The sequence below is a fragment of the Carassius auratus genome, chromosome 43 (assembly GCF_003368295.1).
Source record: "Carassius auratus strain Wakin chromosome 43, ASM336829v1, whole genome shotgun sequence".
NCBI lineage: Eukaryota > Metazoa > Chordata > Actinopteri > Cypriniformes > Cyprinidae > Carassius > Carassius auratus.
Genome location: NC_039285.1, coordinates 14,305,835 through 14,321,441, shown reverse-complemented (window position 1 = coordinate 14,321,441; position 15,607 = coordinate 14,305,835). Strand labels below are relative to the sequence as shown.

The following is a 15,607-nucleotide window of genomic DNA, read 5'->3' as shown; positions in this document are numbered from 1 at the left end:
ATTTTCAAGTAAATAAGAGCAGTTAAAGGTGTATTAAAATGTGTGCATAAAAAATAAACCATTATGAAATATGTCAAAGTAATTCATGCATATTTTTATATAATCTTTCAAATGCTTCTATATCCTGAACTGAATTCAGACTACTTATCAGATATAAGAACATTCACACATTTCTTAAACTGGAATAAAAAGTAGAAAAAAAAGACAAAATGACACCAACGTGGAAGTAGTGAATTTATTGATGTTTCACACCTGTAACCAAGAAGCCATTTCCACTGGATTCAATCATATTTTTCTTCTAATATATGAACTTTGTATTATTTTCCCCTCACCCCTTCGACCATTTCCACAAATCAAGCAGGCAATGACGAGGTCCAAGACTGGAGCCATTTAGGTGCATAGTGAAAGTCACGTACAGAAATACAGTCACAGGAAGAGGGGAAAAAATAGAAAATAAAAGAGAACAAATTTAAAAATATATATCATAACATCTCATTTAAGAACAATGCACACCACAGGTTGTCCTTGATAAAAGCTATGATTGCAACATCAACTATACAGGCATACAAACACATTGCTTAGAAGAGGGGAAGAGAGAGAGAAAAAAATTGATTGATTACATTTTTTTCTTTGCCTTCCATTGTATTGGACATGCAAAACATTTCTTGCACTTGCCTTGGCCTCCAGCTGGGTAACTTTAGCACGTTTTTGCGTTTAATCGTGGTTTTCAAGGGTACGTCCTTGTGGGACTTATGTACTATATCATAGTATTATAATTACAGATGACTCCAGTAATGCATTTATGCTCTCTTTGATTTAAGCAATGCGTGCAAAGTATTGCCACATGACTAAATTCTCCATGACGGTTCTCATTAGGCAGCTATGAAATGAAAATGCAATACAATTGTGATCAATCTAAGCTGAATGCAAAATTTTATCCGACCAGATTTACTATAAAAGGAGTGTGTGCATGTAACGGCATGAAAATAGCATTTATTGAGTAACGAGACATTTTAGTGTGATATGGGAGTCTGGAGGCCCTTAACCTTGTGGCTCTTCCACACTGACCGTCTGCAGGGGCCGCACGTTTATCGGTCCAAGTATGTGACACCATAACCAAAAGATAAAAACAAATGACGTGGTAATGATACACAAGTCGGACACCTCTACATTCACAATCAGCCAAAATATCTGGCAGGCCGTCACAGCATTCATCGTATCTTACACAGGCGATGGTATCAGATGTTTGGACCGAGGATATCAGTCAAAGTTTAAACCTGTAACCCAGCAAAGATTTAAGCTCTGGAAAAAAAAAAATAAGAATAAAAATGACTATGCATAAACTGACCATCTACTTTTCCAATATTGTGTGTTTTTAATAATTACAAAGTAAATTAATGAATGATTTTCTTTTCATATTTTCTGATTCACTATACATTTAAGTCATTGCAAATAACCTTCATATACAAGCGGTCTATTTAAAAGAAGTATATCCTGGCGGCCGGCGATGGTGTAGATAAACTGCTGTCTCATACGGACTGTTTTGGCTTTGCTGTACCTCTATAGACTAGATCTGAACACAACTTTAGAAAATCAACATTTAAAATAACATTACAATACGTTCCGATTTCAATGACGCAAAATCAATTCCAGGCTGATTTGCAGAATCATGTTCTTCTGATTCAAAACCATTGACTTTAAAATAAAAATAAAATTAAAAAAAAAGTTACAAGAGCATAAAAATGCGCTCCATGGTACAACAGTAGCAGTATTAGAAGTAGTAGTATTAATATACCATTGTTTTTAGTTTTCTTGTAATGAACCAGAATACGCATTTCAAATGCATGAAATGATTTGAGAGCAGTTTTATAATTGGTCAGTAGTATGTTCACCCCTCTCTAGCTCCACAGCGCTGCATTGAAGGCTAAATCTGCATCTGCTCCAGGTATTTGTAGGTGGGGTTTTCGTAGCCGTGGTTCTGCATCTTGCTCAGGTGACGCTCTTCTGGAGATAGCATTGGATCCACCTGAAACACAAGAGGAAGATTAAAGACCACCGCACTTCCAAAGAAGAATAAACAATTAACCCAAATGTTTGGGGTCGGTAAGATTATTTGTAATGTTTTTGAAAGGAGTCTGCATTTATTTAATCAAAAATATTGTGAAATACTATAACAATTTAAAACAACGGGCTTCTATTTAAAAAAAAAAATTTCCATTTAAAAAAGCTGACATTTTTAACAGCCTTACTCCAGTCTTTAGTTTCATATAGTCCTTCGGGGAATAGTTTACAGAAAAATGCAAATGTACTCATTCGCAAACCATTCAAGATGATTTTGATTCTTCATCAGACTAGATTTGGAGAATTTTAGCATTACGTCACTTGCTCACTAATGGATCCTTTTCAGTGAATGGGTGCCGTCAGAATGAGAGTCCAAACAGCTGATAAAAACAACACAAGTGCACTCTAGTCCATCAGTTAAAGTCTTGTGAAGAGAAAAACTGCGTATTTTAAAGAAGCAAATCCATTATTTAGAAATTTTAACTCTAAACCGTTGCTTCTGGACAAAATACCAGTCCATAATGATCTACAATAACACTTCCTCCAGTGAAAAAGTCCATCCTTAAAATCCATAGACATATTTGTTTAGAACGGTTTTTGATCCTTGCATATTTCTCTCCTGATTCAGACAAGACGACTTCTTCACTGGAGAAAGCAATATTATGGATAGAGGACTTTTATTTTAGCTGGAAACAACCTTTTGAAGTTAACACCACTTTAATAATGGATTTTTATTAGAAACATGGACTGTGGATTATTGTGATGTTTTTATCAGCTGTTGGGACTCGCATTCTGACGGCACCCATTCACTGCAGAGCATCCGTTGCTGAGAAAGTGAAATCTCTCCAAATCTGTTCCCATGACAAAACAAACTCATCTACACTTAGAAGGCCTGAGGGTGAGTACATTTTCAATTATTTAAATTTTGGGGTGAACTATTCATTTCAGAAATGTTGCGCTGCTTAAAATTTTTTTCAGTAATGAAATAGAAAGTTCAAAAGAACGGCTTTATCCATCTATATCTTTTGTTACATTATAAATGTTTTACTATGTTTAATCAAAGCATTAATTTCTTAAATATGTTACTGACATCAAACCTTTCAATGGTAGTGTATATTTATTAAATATTGTATAGAATTAATTGTATATAAGCCTGAACCTGCTTGTCCTTGTGTTCTCTGAGTGATAGCATTATCCCTCACAGCGACTGAGAGAGCCTGTCTAGCCTTTGTGTTATCGTCCTCATGGATGCACTGAAAACACTAAGAGTGAATGATGGAGCGTCACGTGTGACCGTTAGCTCACCTCTACAATGCCGTGACTGATGGTGCCGTACTGCCTCTTCCTCAGCAGCACCAGACTGATCACAATCACGCTCGCGATGGCCACCGCAATCACCAGCAGGCCAATCAGAGCGCTGCTTCCGAAGCTGAACTCATCCGCCAGGGGGCGGAACGTCTCCTGCTCTGATCCACGGCTGAACTGGGAGGGGAAAATAAACAGCAGTGTTACAGTATTTACACTCCAAAAGCACAAAGAGGACTGACAAACATGGTTAGGAGCCATCTTAAAGAGATGTCGACCCGCTGAAGCAAGGAACTTATGTACAGCGAGACCTATAGCACATAATGAGTAAATTAACAGAATTTAAATATTTGAGTGAACTGTCGCTTTAAACTAGCAGATGGCATAAATGCAAAGAACTTATATTAATACCACTGAAATATAGCTATCGTTCTTCCTGTGAACTGACAATATTCATTTCTGGGGAGGACTATCCCTTGAAGAATGTGTTTGATGGTATCGATCTGCTTCACAAAGTGCTAAATGGACTAAATGTGCACTTACAGCAGTGACTGGCAATTTTCACACACAAATGTTTAGTGCTCAATTTCACTTTGATGACGAAGGATGATAGCCCCGTATCAAGCGGACATTCTCATGCGATCGCGTTAAAAACATGCACACGTGCCGTGGAAGCTTGTGGATAAACAATACAAGGTCATAAATGATATTTGCTCACAGATAGGACAGAAGCGGCCTACTGCAATCTCCCTCCAGCCCATAATCTGAGTCTGAGGTTTAACAGTACCGTGTGTTGGGCAGAGGAGGGCGCTGTACTTACCAGAGGATCACCACCATTCAAAATCACTTCTTTAACATCCAGAGTCTCATCAATCACCTGTCAACACAGACAGGGCAGTCTCAGTTACTTCCTGAGGCGATGTGCAGAACAGTGTGTGTGTTAGTTTACTGAAAGCGCATACACAAATACTCAAGATAAAGGGGGACCAAATGTAAACTGATAAGAGCTTATTGATTGGCAAGTATTCTGAATATTGGGCTGACGATGTCTGTGGCGGGTTATTGTGCTGTTTACAGCAATAGATGGGTATTAAATACTGTGAGCAAATCCAAAATAACTGATGAACTTTGATACAGTGACTATGTCTTTGTTAGAAAACATGGCTGGTTGCATTTAAATCAGGGAAAGATTACACATTTCATCTTGGTGTTTTGCTATAAAACAAAACGCTTCAATATGTAATCAAAAAAACATTCAATGAAGGGGCTAAGAGCACGTTTAAAGGGACAGTTCGCCAAAAAATGAAAACTCATCATGTACTCATGTCATTCCATACCTGCAGAACTTTTTTTCTTCTGTGGCAACCAAACAGTTTCAGTTCCCATTGACCTCTGCTGTATTTTTATCCATAAAACAGCAGGCAATACAAACCAAAACTGTGGTCACCAACATTCATTCTTCTACAGAAGAAAAAGCCAATAGAGGTTTGGGAAAACACAAGGGTTTTCATTTTTGGGTGGACTATCCCTTTAACGTAGCTTAGATTCTCACAAACATGTGATTTTAGAAACACAAACATGCAACAACAACAACAAAAAAAAAATCATGCAATGCATGTGTTTAGCTCAGCCCTTCACAAGCACACGGGATCTTGTGTGAGCTGTGATTAGAGGAGACTGGAATGTGCCTGGGAAATATGTGAACGTGGCATGCAATGAATGCTGGGATATAAATGAGATAAGACCAGATTTGTCTATCTGGAAGGAGATAGCAGGGATTGCAAGGCAGCAGAACAGTGCTAAAGTTTTAGGTAAGGTTAGATTTTAAGCTTTGGGTTAGCCATAGATGTTTAAACGGACCAAGTTTGCAAATAAATGCAACAAGGAAACCCAATCATAATGCAACATGCATATAATATGACAATGCAATAACCTTTGGTTAGATTTTGAACAGCTAACATTCTAGCAATATATGTCAATGAGAGGAGTTTAAACTATTACATTTAAATATAAAGATTATGTTAAATTATTGGAGTTAAAAGTGAAACATTTACAGAATTTGACATTTTTAACCTCTTAGTCTACAGTACTTTCTAAAGGCAGATCAGAAATCATGAGATTAATGGTGATTATTTTATTTGTTTGATTTGTTGTTAATATTACGAAACTGTCGATTTTAGCCAAACACTGCAGGTTGTACTGTCTGTAAAGCCGTTTTGGAACTATATCATAAAAATGAGGTTATAAATGCATTTAAATTTATGTAAAAAAAATATATTTTTTTTTTTAAGCACAATGAGAATATAAGATTCCAATTATTTCATTCTGGCAACAACATATTGTCTTAATAATATTACTTTTTTTTTTTTTACAAAGTATAAATGTTTTTAATTTATTATTTAGATTTAGAAAGTAGGGGGACTATTATATTTAGCTGTCAAAATGTTTGCAAACCATAGACAAATGTGAAGAAAGAAAGCTAGTGCTGCCTTGCAAATACAGTCAAGTCAAAGAAATTCATATGACACAGTTATAACTATGAGACCATAGTTATACAAATAAAGTTTACAGAGCAGGTGGTCTCTATTAGGTCAGTGTTTATCTAGATGTATTATGAAGCCAATTCTTCATTTTATTATTAGCACACAAAGTTAATGTGTATAAAAAAATAATTTTTAAAAAAAATGTTTATGTAATTTCAGTCATGAGAGTTGGTGTCAGCAGTTTGCACAGTGTTCGCAACGGATCAGTAAAGTGTGTGTGGTGTTGGAGGCAGGCTGGTGGGCTCACCACATTTTCATCGATCTTGTTCTTCCTGTTGATGACTTTTTCCTCTGCTCCAATCAGACCATCCAGACTGTTCATGCCAGAACCTGCAGAGGGAACAGCCAATCAGAGACAGGAAGACGAGCTGGAATCTTGCATTGTGAAATTAATACAACTCAAACGCTTACAGATATGTCTGTGACCAACAGTAGCTGTCATATAATTTAAATATCTACATATAGTATACCTACCTACCTACCTACCTACCTACCTACTTACCTACCTATATAAAACCTGAGCTTCTAGTACAATCCGAATTGGGCCAAAATCCTGATGTCCTGCTAATGTTTTTTTTTTTTTTTTTTTTTTTTTTGTCACGCAGTCCGGACGCCAACTTAGACTGTTTCATTAGTCATGCATTTATTTAAGTGCCTGATGTAGAAGCTCACACTGAACCCAGAATCCTCCTGGATCAGTACAGAAAAGCTCAGTGTAAACATTCAGCTCCGAGAGAGCGGTGTGATCCTATTGTGGTCAAAGGGTCTCCCTCTTAGTAGAATCAGTGTTTTGGGACGTCCTGTGAGCACTCGTTTCCAGTAACGGCTCCATAAATACATATAATCACCCTACATATTCAACAATTGAAGTCAACATGAAACTTCATTCATAACCCATTTTATGTCCACGTAAACCAATTCGTTTTAGACTGTCATTTTACTACATTAACATGAAAAGGTCATAAATAAAAATAAAAAAACACTGGAAAAAAATAAGAAAATAAAAACAATTGTTACTTGAAATACAATAAATCAAAAAAAAATCAAAAAAATATTTCAGCTAGTTGCCAAAGAAACATCTAATTTTCATTTAGTTTACCTTGATGTACTAACCAGAAAAAAACTAAAACTGAAAAAAAAAAACTATATAGGCATTTAAAAAAAAAGGCAAAACAAAACCAAAAATAAAAATAAAATAGAAATCTAATAATAAGACCTAATTTAAAATATTAATGAAAACTATAATAGTATCTCAATGATATTTAAATAATACAAAAAAAAAAAAAACTGAATAGCATTTTTCTGTGGTAAACATTGTATGTAAATTCTAGAAATTTCCGAAGACACCTGGCTAAATGAGTCCTTGACCTGGTTGCAAATCTCACTGGTGAAGAGAAGAACAATACCCTTCACCCACACTCACTGTTTGACTGTCAAAGCAGCAGGTCACCGATGTTAAATGATCAACTATGTTCAACAGCTTAACCATGCACGACTGAACCACACACACACACACACACACACACCCCCACAGTCAAACTACTTCATGACATTGAAGTGAAGTGTGTCAAAGACAATTAGACTTTACACATGAGATGAGACAACGAAAACCAGACAAATCAGATATTGACAATCACAGAAGAAACTGTGGCTGGTGTCACCGGGATGTTAAGGTGGTGTGGGTGGATGTAGGGTGCTGCTATATGGTTTCTAATGCATTATGATTGGTTTTAAAGGTAGTTCCTGGAGCTTTGCTAAGATGCTAACTAGCTCGAGTCAGAGCCCAACCTCAAGTATGTTTGCTAGACAAGAGTCAATGGTCTTGGGGCAAAAATAAAATCAAGATGAACAAAAAATAAACTACAAATTTAAGATGAAAGTGCAAAAATGTGCAATTAAACTATTAAACAGCAGTTGGAATTAAAACAACAAGTAAAAATGAACAGCATTAAATTTAGATCTGCTCACATTGCATCAGATTGAATGTTTTTACAGCATTGAGCATTACAACCAATCACCAACATTTCTGCTGAGAATATGAATGCAAAGGCGATCAGAGGCATTTAGATTTGTCTGGACAATGTATGTTTTGCAACTTTATGTATAACACCATTGAGCAGCATTAAACAGTCTGTGTAAAGATGGCTTTCGTTGATGTTGATCAAATGTGATTGGGAACAGACTACAGTATTCTGACTGATGGAAGTAACGGGTCAAAGTTAAAGTATTTTGCTTAAAAGACAATGCAGATATATTCAATATATATAAAAATGCCTATGAGAAATCACTTCTGGGGGCAAGTATTTAACAAATAGGTTTATAGGTGCATTCATAAGGGGCAGGACCACAAGGTTGAACGGTAAACAGGCTGATGTTCCAATTATAAAATCTGGGAGCAAAAACTTGCCATGGGTCAGCTAAACAGCCGTCCTGGGACAGAACTGCTAACTGATGAGCTCTTATCATGAAAAGCACAAGATAAAAGGAGAGTGACGAGAGTAAAGGCCCGTTCACACCAAGCACGATAACTATAAAGTTAAAGATAAAGATATAGTTCTAAAAAACGTTCTCAATATTAAAGAATAGTGGAGTCCACACCACAACTATAACGATAAAGGCACAGAGAAACGATATCGTTGCAATCACTTTCAGAACGATTTTTTTTTCTGATGAGTGATAAAAACATTGCCAACCAATCAGAATCAATCCTGCTGTAATGAGCTCGACAATTTAAAGCCGCAGATGCGCGTCCTCTTAGAATACACAAACAATATCGTTCGCTGGTGTGGACGCTAATATCGTTATCTTTATAGTTAGTTATAGTTCTTGGTGTGAACGGCCTTTAGCTTGATAAGCAGCAAATGTGTGCTAATGATCCGTCGACATGGTGAATCAGGTTATTTGTCTTCCTGACCGAGGCAGATAGTAAGGCAGACATAACTGCTTTAGCAGCACACAGCACATTTACATTGGACTCCTTCTCCCATCCAAAGGGCTAATTATCTTAACAAGCTGCCTGGACTCTTCAATAGGCAAAGCTCTTCCAGCCAGACACAGAGGGATGGGATGCGGTCTGAGAGAGGACACTAAGAACAAGACGGCTAATAGGACTCAAGGGACGGACAGAGCAAAAGCATGGGGTGGAAATACAGTAAAAATATGAGGACAGATGGGGAGATGTTTCAAGATATGCAAGTAGGGCTGGGTTATATATATATAGTAGGGCTGGGTTATCTATCAGACATAGATTTTTCAAATCCCACAATTACAGATTAAATCATTAAATGATAATAATGATGATGATTAAATTATTAAATATGTATTATTTTATATATAATTTTTTTAATGAAAAATTCTAATAATAATATATTTAAATTAATTAAAACAATAATATTAATCCAGGACATGGCGACAAATACCTCTACTTTAGGTGTGTGAATACAAGACCAATAAACTTACTTTCTCTTTTCCCCATTTTGCATGGAGTTTTTAATAACGGTTTATGATCAGCATAATAATTGCTCTTATTATACTCACGATTGATGAAATGCACTTTAGTGGTGACAAAGAAAAATACTGTTTTATATAAAAACAGGCATCCCGACATACTGAAATATTCCAAAGTTAAACCAATATCTGACAGAATCAAAATAAAATATAAGAAATGCAATACCCAGCCCTATATGCAAAAAAATTAACAAAACTCAGGAAAAAAACAGCAAACAGAACATTTAAGCGCTGAAGAAGAAAGAGACACAGAGGAGCAGCGGAGACCCACCTTTCTTGAAGGCACGAGGGGGTTCAGAGAGATCGCCTAGGAAGTGCGTTCAAGCAAAAGACAAAACAAGAAAAGATTGGAATAGAAAAAGAGAAGAAAAAAAACAGGTGAGTAAAAGAGAAGTAGTCAGGCTCATCAAGCTGTGTCTGCGGACGGAGAGGAGAATCCCGCAGGGACAGAATGATAAAGAAAACAAATCAAAGAAAAGGGGAAAGAAAGACCCAGGATGTGTTTCTAATGAAAGCCCTCCTGGGCTCTAATGTGTTTATTACATTGCTCTTTTTGTAGATCGCGTTTTAATTTCACAGTTTTGCAGTTTCCTTAAAGGCTTGGCAGGCTCAGGCAGGCCAGGGCGAAGAAAGAGAGAGATTTTTCAAGCACTTGGCTGCAGTGCGACGCCAGAGCCTCAGGCTTTATGATTTCAGCTGAACTTCAAATGGGGTGGTGTTTAAGGCAATGCCAACGGGGATTCAGGCAAGCTTAGAGAAGCAGAAACCTACGGCCAGAGTGCAATATTTGGACTTCGGTGCATTTAGAGAACGCTAACGAGAACAGACCTCGTCCTGCCAGAGAGAGAGAAGCTAGTACTGACTCAAATCAGACACTTTAAACAAGAGCCAGACACCTCAACAAACCTTTTTCTGTATTTAAATGCTTTTTTAAATGTGAAATATGACCCTAGCAGGTTTTATAAGATTCACTCTAGTAGGCTGTGGGTAATAATGAGTTTTCTAACTGGTGCCATGCCAAATACTGATGAATGTAGATGCATAAACAATTGTCAACAAATCTCCTATCACATAAAATTACTATATCAAATGTACATATCATATAATAATAGTCAGATTAAGTTATAAGTTATTTTATAGCTACTTTAGATAACCATTTAGCCTACTAAACAAGCATATTCTCTTGGAGTTACTACAGAAAATCAGATCAAACCTCCACTGAATGCTCTCAGTGTTAGAAATGGTACGAAATATAAAATTCAGTAAGAAGTGGAAATATGATTCAGTTTTCCAAAGGGTATTAACTTCCAAAGTGCCATGGGGTCCAACCCTGATGAAAAACAACTTGAAGCAGTCTGAGCTGGTCTTTGGTTTTCTGGTTTTAGAAGGGGTTTGGACACTTTTCAGGTGAGCAGGCTTAACTCAGGCTGGGAGACCAGCTTAAACCAGCTAAGAGGGTTAAAGCGGTTTTATTCCAGTGGTGAAGTGGATAATAGTGGCTTGACACGGATACAAAACCTGCCTCGGCCACAGTGCCATATCGAGAGACCGAGGAGAGCAGCCGAGAGCCTGAAAGGTTTGCCTGTGTAAATTTAGACTAGAAACGTACCCTCGGGTTCAGCGGGGGAGCCCAGGGAGTTGACCTGGAAGGGGCGGAAAGGCTTTCCTTCAAAGGCAGGAACCTCTACGCTCTCCTCAGAGGACACGGTAACATCAGGCTGAGACTCAGAGATGGAGGACAGGAACTGGTCCATATCTGCCTTTTGATCCTGCAGAAGTTCATCTGAATTGGGAGATGCAGAGAGGAACATGGTTAAAAACCAAAAAATCACAGGAGGCAAGAGATGCAGGAAGTGATCCATTCCTAAAACCATTAAACGAGGCACCAAGCAGTCACAAACGCGATCAATTATCCATTACGAGGTTCCATACTGCGGCACTTCCAGGCATCGGTGAAGCTAAAATGACTCTTTCTACTTCTTTAAACTTGCAAAAACATTGTGCACAGAGTCTGGCTTAAAAACGACACATCTTCACACACTAGTGGGAGTCTGGAGGAGTCTTGACCCAGTTCTGTCAAACCCCTCACACTAGTCTCATCTATACTACACAATGCCACGGCTCCTCTCATAAAACGAACGAAAAGATGAAAAGAGAGAGAGAGAAAAAAAATGCAAGTGCAGAGCGGTGTCTCTGGGAACAGCTCGACGGTTTCCACCTGAAACAAAGAGGACGGCGCAACAAACGCTTCAGAACACTGTCATTTACTTTGATTGCGATGGGATGTTTTCAAACGGAGCGATAAAAGGGAAGCCAAATTACACTTTTGTGTGTGTGTGTGAGAGAGAGCGCTAATTTCTGAAGGCAAGTTTTCATACAGGTGTAATTATCTGGGATGCAGAGAGATTTTGCAGTTGTTTAGGGGACTAAAAGCTCAAAGCAGGACAAAAGAATGCATAAAAAAGGCAGAATATCTTTGTACAGCTTTATCCATGATAAATCAAGGGAGCTTTAGAGTCAGACATCAGAGTCCAGTTTGTCGAGCTCATATGTGCACTAGTGATTCACATCAAGCGAGACGCATTGAAAAGAGAGGTTAGGGGTTCGGTTCACGATATGTTTAAATGTAATCTGACTTAACTTGCAAGAATGGATCAGTATTGATTACATACAGTCTGCCTATTTAAGTCACGTGAACTGCTCGTTGTTTGGTTGTTCAGAAACCGAGAATCTTAAACATTTTCCCCCTAAAGGAAACTGATTTTTTGCAATAATGTTATAAATCTGAATGTGAGCTTGCAGTCGAGAGTATTTTATGCAAGCTTTACCATTGAAATATCTTTGAAGAACTACACTACCCACAATCCTGCACAGTGATGAGTTTTTGTCATTATGGAAAAAAGGAGGGTTTAGCAATGACCACAAATCACAATTGCTACAAGAGTCTTCCTACAATTCTCATTGATTATGAGTTAATAATTGTAATCGTAGTTCATACTATAGTTTCTCATTTGATTACATCATATTTCCAGTGATTGTAGTTTTTTTAAATACACAATTTCTTTCTTTTTTTCTCCTTTTGCTTCTAATCAAATTTAGCAATTTTGTGATTCATCTCCGAGTATGTTGATTTGGTTCATGGCTTCTTTCAATTCACTGGACAAAATGCATGAGAAAAATACTTCCAGAACCAAAGCCACTAAAAAAATAAATACAAGAAATAAAAACTGGATGGCTGCACTTGAGTATTGCAAGCAAACATCTCACAATCTCCTGCGGTGGATCCGTGGCAGACAGAAGCAGTATTTCTCAGCAGCAGACACTGTGGTGCATTTACGGTCAGTAGTAAAACCAAACAGACAAAAACATGAGTAACACACTGAAGCGGACACCTTCTGAGTTGTTACCTAGCAACAGAGGAAAATACCTGCCACTGGTACTCACCGTGTTACTCAATTTCATGATACAAGTAATATAATCCGACAAAACCTGGTCCAGATCTCCTCACTTACCGATCTCGTCCTGGATCTCCTCTGCGACGTAGGGCACCTTATAAAGCAGAGACAGGCTCTGGTTCATCCTCTCCTCAATCACCCGCAGGTGGGTCATCACCTAAGAAACACAGACACACTTTTAAAACACTTGCACAAGATGATATTTCTAAGACGACTCCGTTCTGCAGGATGGGACATGTCTGTGGTTGTGTATTGCTGGATGGATTAATGTAACACAGGAAAACACAAAAGCGCTGTGGCAATCAGTGAAGAGAAGAGATGAGCAACCACGCCTGTTCCTTTGTTGTCACCACATTTGTGTGCAATGTTCAGAAACCAGCAACAGATGGCAATGAAGGGTCTATATATCTGAACAGATAGAAGAAGGGGGAAACTGCTCTAAAATGTCCTTGTAGACCCTCTAGTCGTCCGTCTGGACCTCAGAACGTTCCTGCACACAGCGGTCACACTGTTGCTTTATTTGCTCCATTTCTCAAATGCATGGTTATATAAAGTTCCACGAGTCGAAAGTGTAACTGCTATTTTTTGATCTAACACCAAGTGCTTTTATAAAACCTACACGAGACAGTCGATAAAGGGATAGTTCATTCAAAAATGAATACGTGTCATCATTTGCTCACCCTCATGTCAGTCCAAACCTGCATGATTTACTTTCATCAGCGGAGCACAAAAAAGAGAGGATATAAATTGATATAAACTGTAATTCCCCATACAATAATATCACAGAGGCTATCAAGAACCTAAAGAGAACAAAAAAACCTAACAAAAGCATTGTAAATGCTCAGACTGAAATTATAAATAATATTTACGGAAAACTTCACATCCTCTTTCTGCTCAAATCCTATTAGGGTTTTTGCGATTTCTATGCCCAAGACATATTTAGGACAAATTTCTCCTTTTGTGTTCCACAGATGTCAGTCCAATGGGACACGAGGGTGAGTAAACGATGACAGAATCTTCATTTGACTGAACTAGCCATTAAAAGCCCATCCCATTTATTAAACAGTATTGAACAGTTGAACAGATTCAGGGGCAGGATTCAAGAAGAGGTTTGTAAGAATGTGCAATTCTGGAAAAGTTATTAAATATTTTCTTAAGAACATCTAATTTAAGAACAAATATTGAGCTTGAGTGCCGTTATCTGATTGTTTGGCAGCTCTTGTTGAAAATTTTCTGATTGGCTCAATGAAAAACACCTCAAAGACTGTCTTTTAACACTACATGCATATTATTGTAATAATCATATTTATACCCACTATTTACACCACAACAGGTGTTTCATTTCATTAATTTGTGCTTGTCGGTCTAGAGTGAAAATCTTAAGTCCTAAAATGAACTATAAAAAAAAACAAAAAATTAACTATAAAATTTAAATAAATGTTCCGATTTGATTAATGTTTTAGTAATGTTGTTGGTAATGAATTTGTCAAAAAGCCACATGATCAATCATTGTTTTTACATCAGCGATCAATAATGTCACTCCATACATTTGAATTATACTGTATGTAGCTAGTATCATGTTACTCTTACGTTTGGGGATTTAAGATTTAAGATGAAGGTTAATCTAACTTAATAGACATTATTTATGATGACTTAAGAACATTCTTTTCAAACAAACAAACAAGATAAGGACTACAAGATATGTATTCGTTTAGTTAGAAAATAAGAAGAAAATATAAGTTATGGATTTTATTCTTTGTTTTGCGCAAACCCAGGCGCAGAACTAGACACCAGGAAGTTTGCCACTAATTAAATCTGAAATAAACAGGAACTGCCACCAGCCAGTAAACAAACACACAAGACATTGTTGTGAATGTGGGTTTCGTTTCCCATGATTCTCAGGTCTGTGCCTCATCTTGTCTCCCATGACAAACATCACTGCTGACTGTGGCCAGTCCCGAATGCAAATTATAAAGCCACGCCATTGGCTTAAACATGAAAGTTCCTTTCAGCCAACTTGCTAAGTATGAAGTTACACAGGAGCAGTGCAGTGCTAATCTCTCAGAGAATGTTTCTAACACGAGAATCACTCGTGGCTCTCCTGGACAATCCTAGTAACATCGTACATACATACGGAAAACATTTGCATCGATTAAAGGAGAAATATGTCATTTCTGCACTACTAGTTGAACGGAACAATGATCGTTTTTTTAATTTCAAACACCACTGTTTTGCCAAACAGCCACAAATTTTAAACCTTTTTGTGAAATTATTCTGAAAATGGGTCATTTATGGCCTTTAAATATTAAAGGTGCACTAAACAATATAAAAAAAAGCTTTAGACCACGGTATCGGAACAGAGGGGCGTGTCTAGTAATGACAGTGAGAAGAGAGCGCCGAGTAGATGCACAGGACGCATATTAGCAGGTCGATTATAGATAGCGGAAGATGCCAGATAGACATAGATGTTTACGTTGAATTACCATAGTAAAACAGATCGCTTATATTTACTGGCAGGCATAAGAGACTCTGCTATCGTCGCTCCCAGGGTTGTGTACGTACGTGTTGGGTGGATGTTATCAAAACGGGGCGAGTTCCTGTTGGGGTATGGGTGTGTTTGTTTTGGTCCTTTCAAATATCAACATCATTTGGCAAAATTCGCTTAGTGCACCTTTAAGCAGGGACCAAAAGGCAAGTAAAACAGTAAAAAAACAAACTATGCAAGGTCAGAAAACA

At 37.5% G+C, this 15,607-nt stretch overlaps 1 protein-coding gene across 5 annotated transcripts in view; it reads right to left on the bottom strand.

Annotated features, from left to right (window-relative positions):
• Positions 1 to 221: 221 nt before the first annotated feature.
• LOC113061765 (amyloid-like protein 2) overlaps positions 222 to 15,607 on the bottom strand; it is a 66,951-nt gene continuing 51,565 nt past the window's right edge. For 2 of the 5 annotated variants that reach the window (XM_026231195.1, XM_026231190.1), the window contains 7 exons: positions 12,929 to 13,028; positions 11,026 to 11,199; positions 9,688 to 9,723; positions 6,157 to 6,239; positions 4,187 to 4,243; positions 3,367 to 3,543; positions 222 to 2,026 (listed from right to left, as the gene is read on the bottom strand). In XM_026231195.1, coding sequence (XP_026086980.1) covers positions 1,925 to 2,026; positions 3,367 to 3,543; positions 4,187 to 4,243; positions 6,157 to 6,239; positions 9,688 to 9,723; positions 11,026 to 11,199; positions 12,929 to 13,028 — 729 coding nt within the window. In that variant the 3' untranslated portion in view covers positions 222 to 1,924. The remainder of the gene's footprint in view (positions 2,027 to 3,366; positions 3,544 to 4,186; positions 4,244 to 6,156; positions 6,240 to 9,687; positions 9,724 to 11,025; positions 11,200 to 12,928; positions 13,029 to 15,607) is intronic. The other 3 variants (XM_026231193.1, XM_026231192.1, XM_026231194.1) reach the window with 3 other exon arrangements.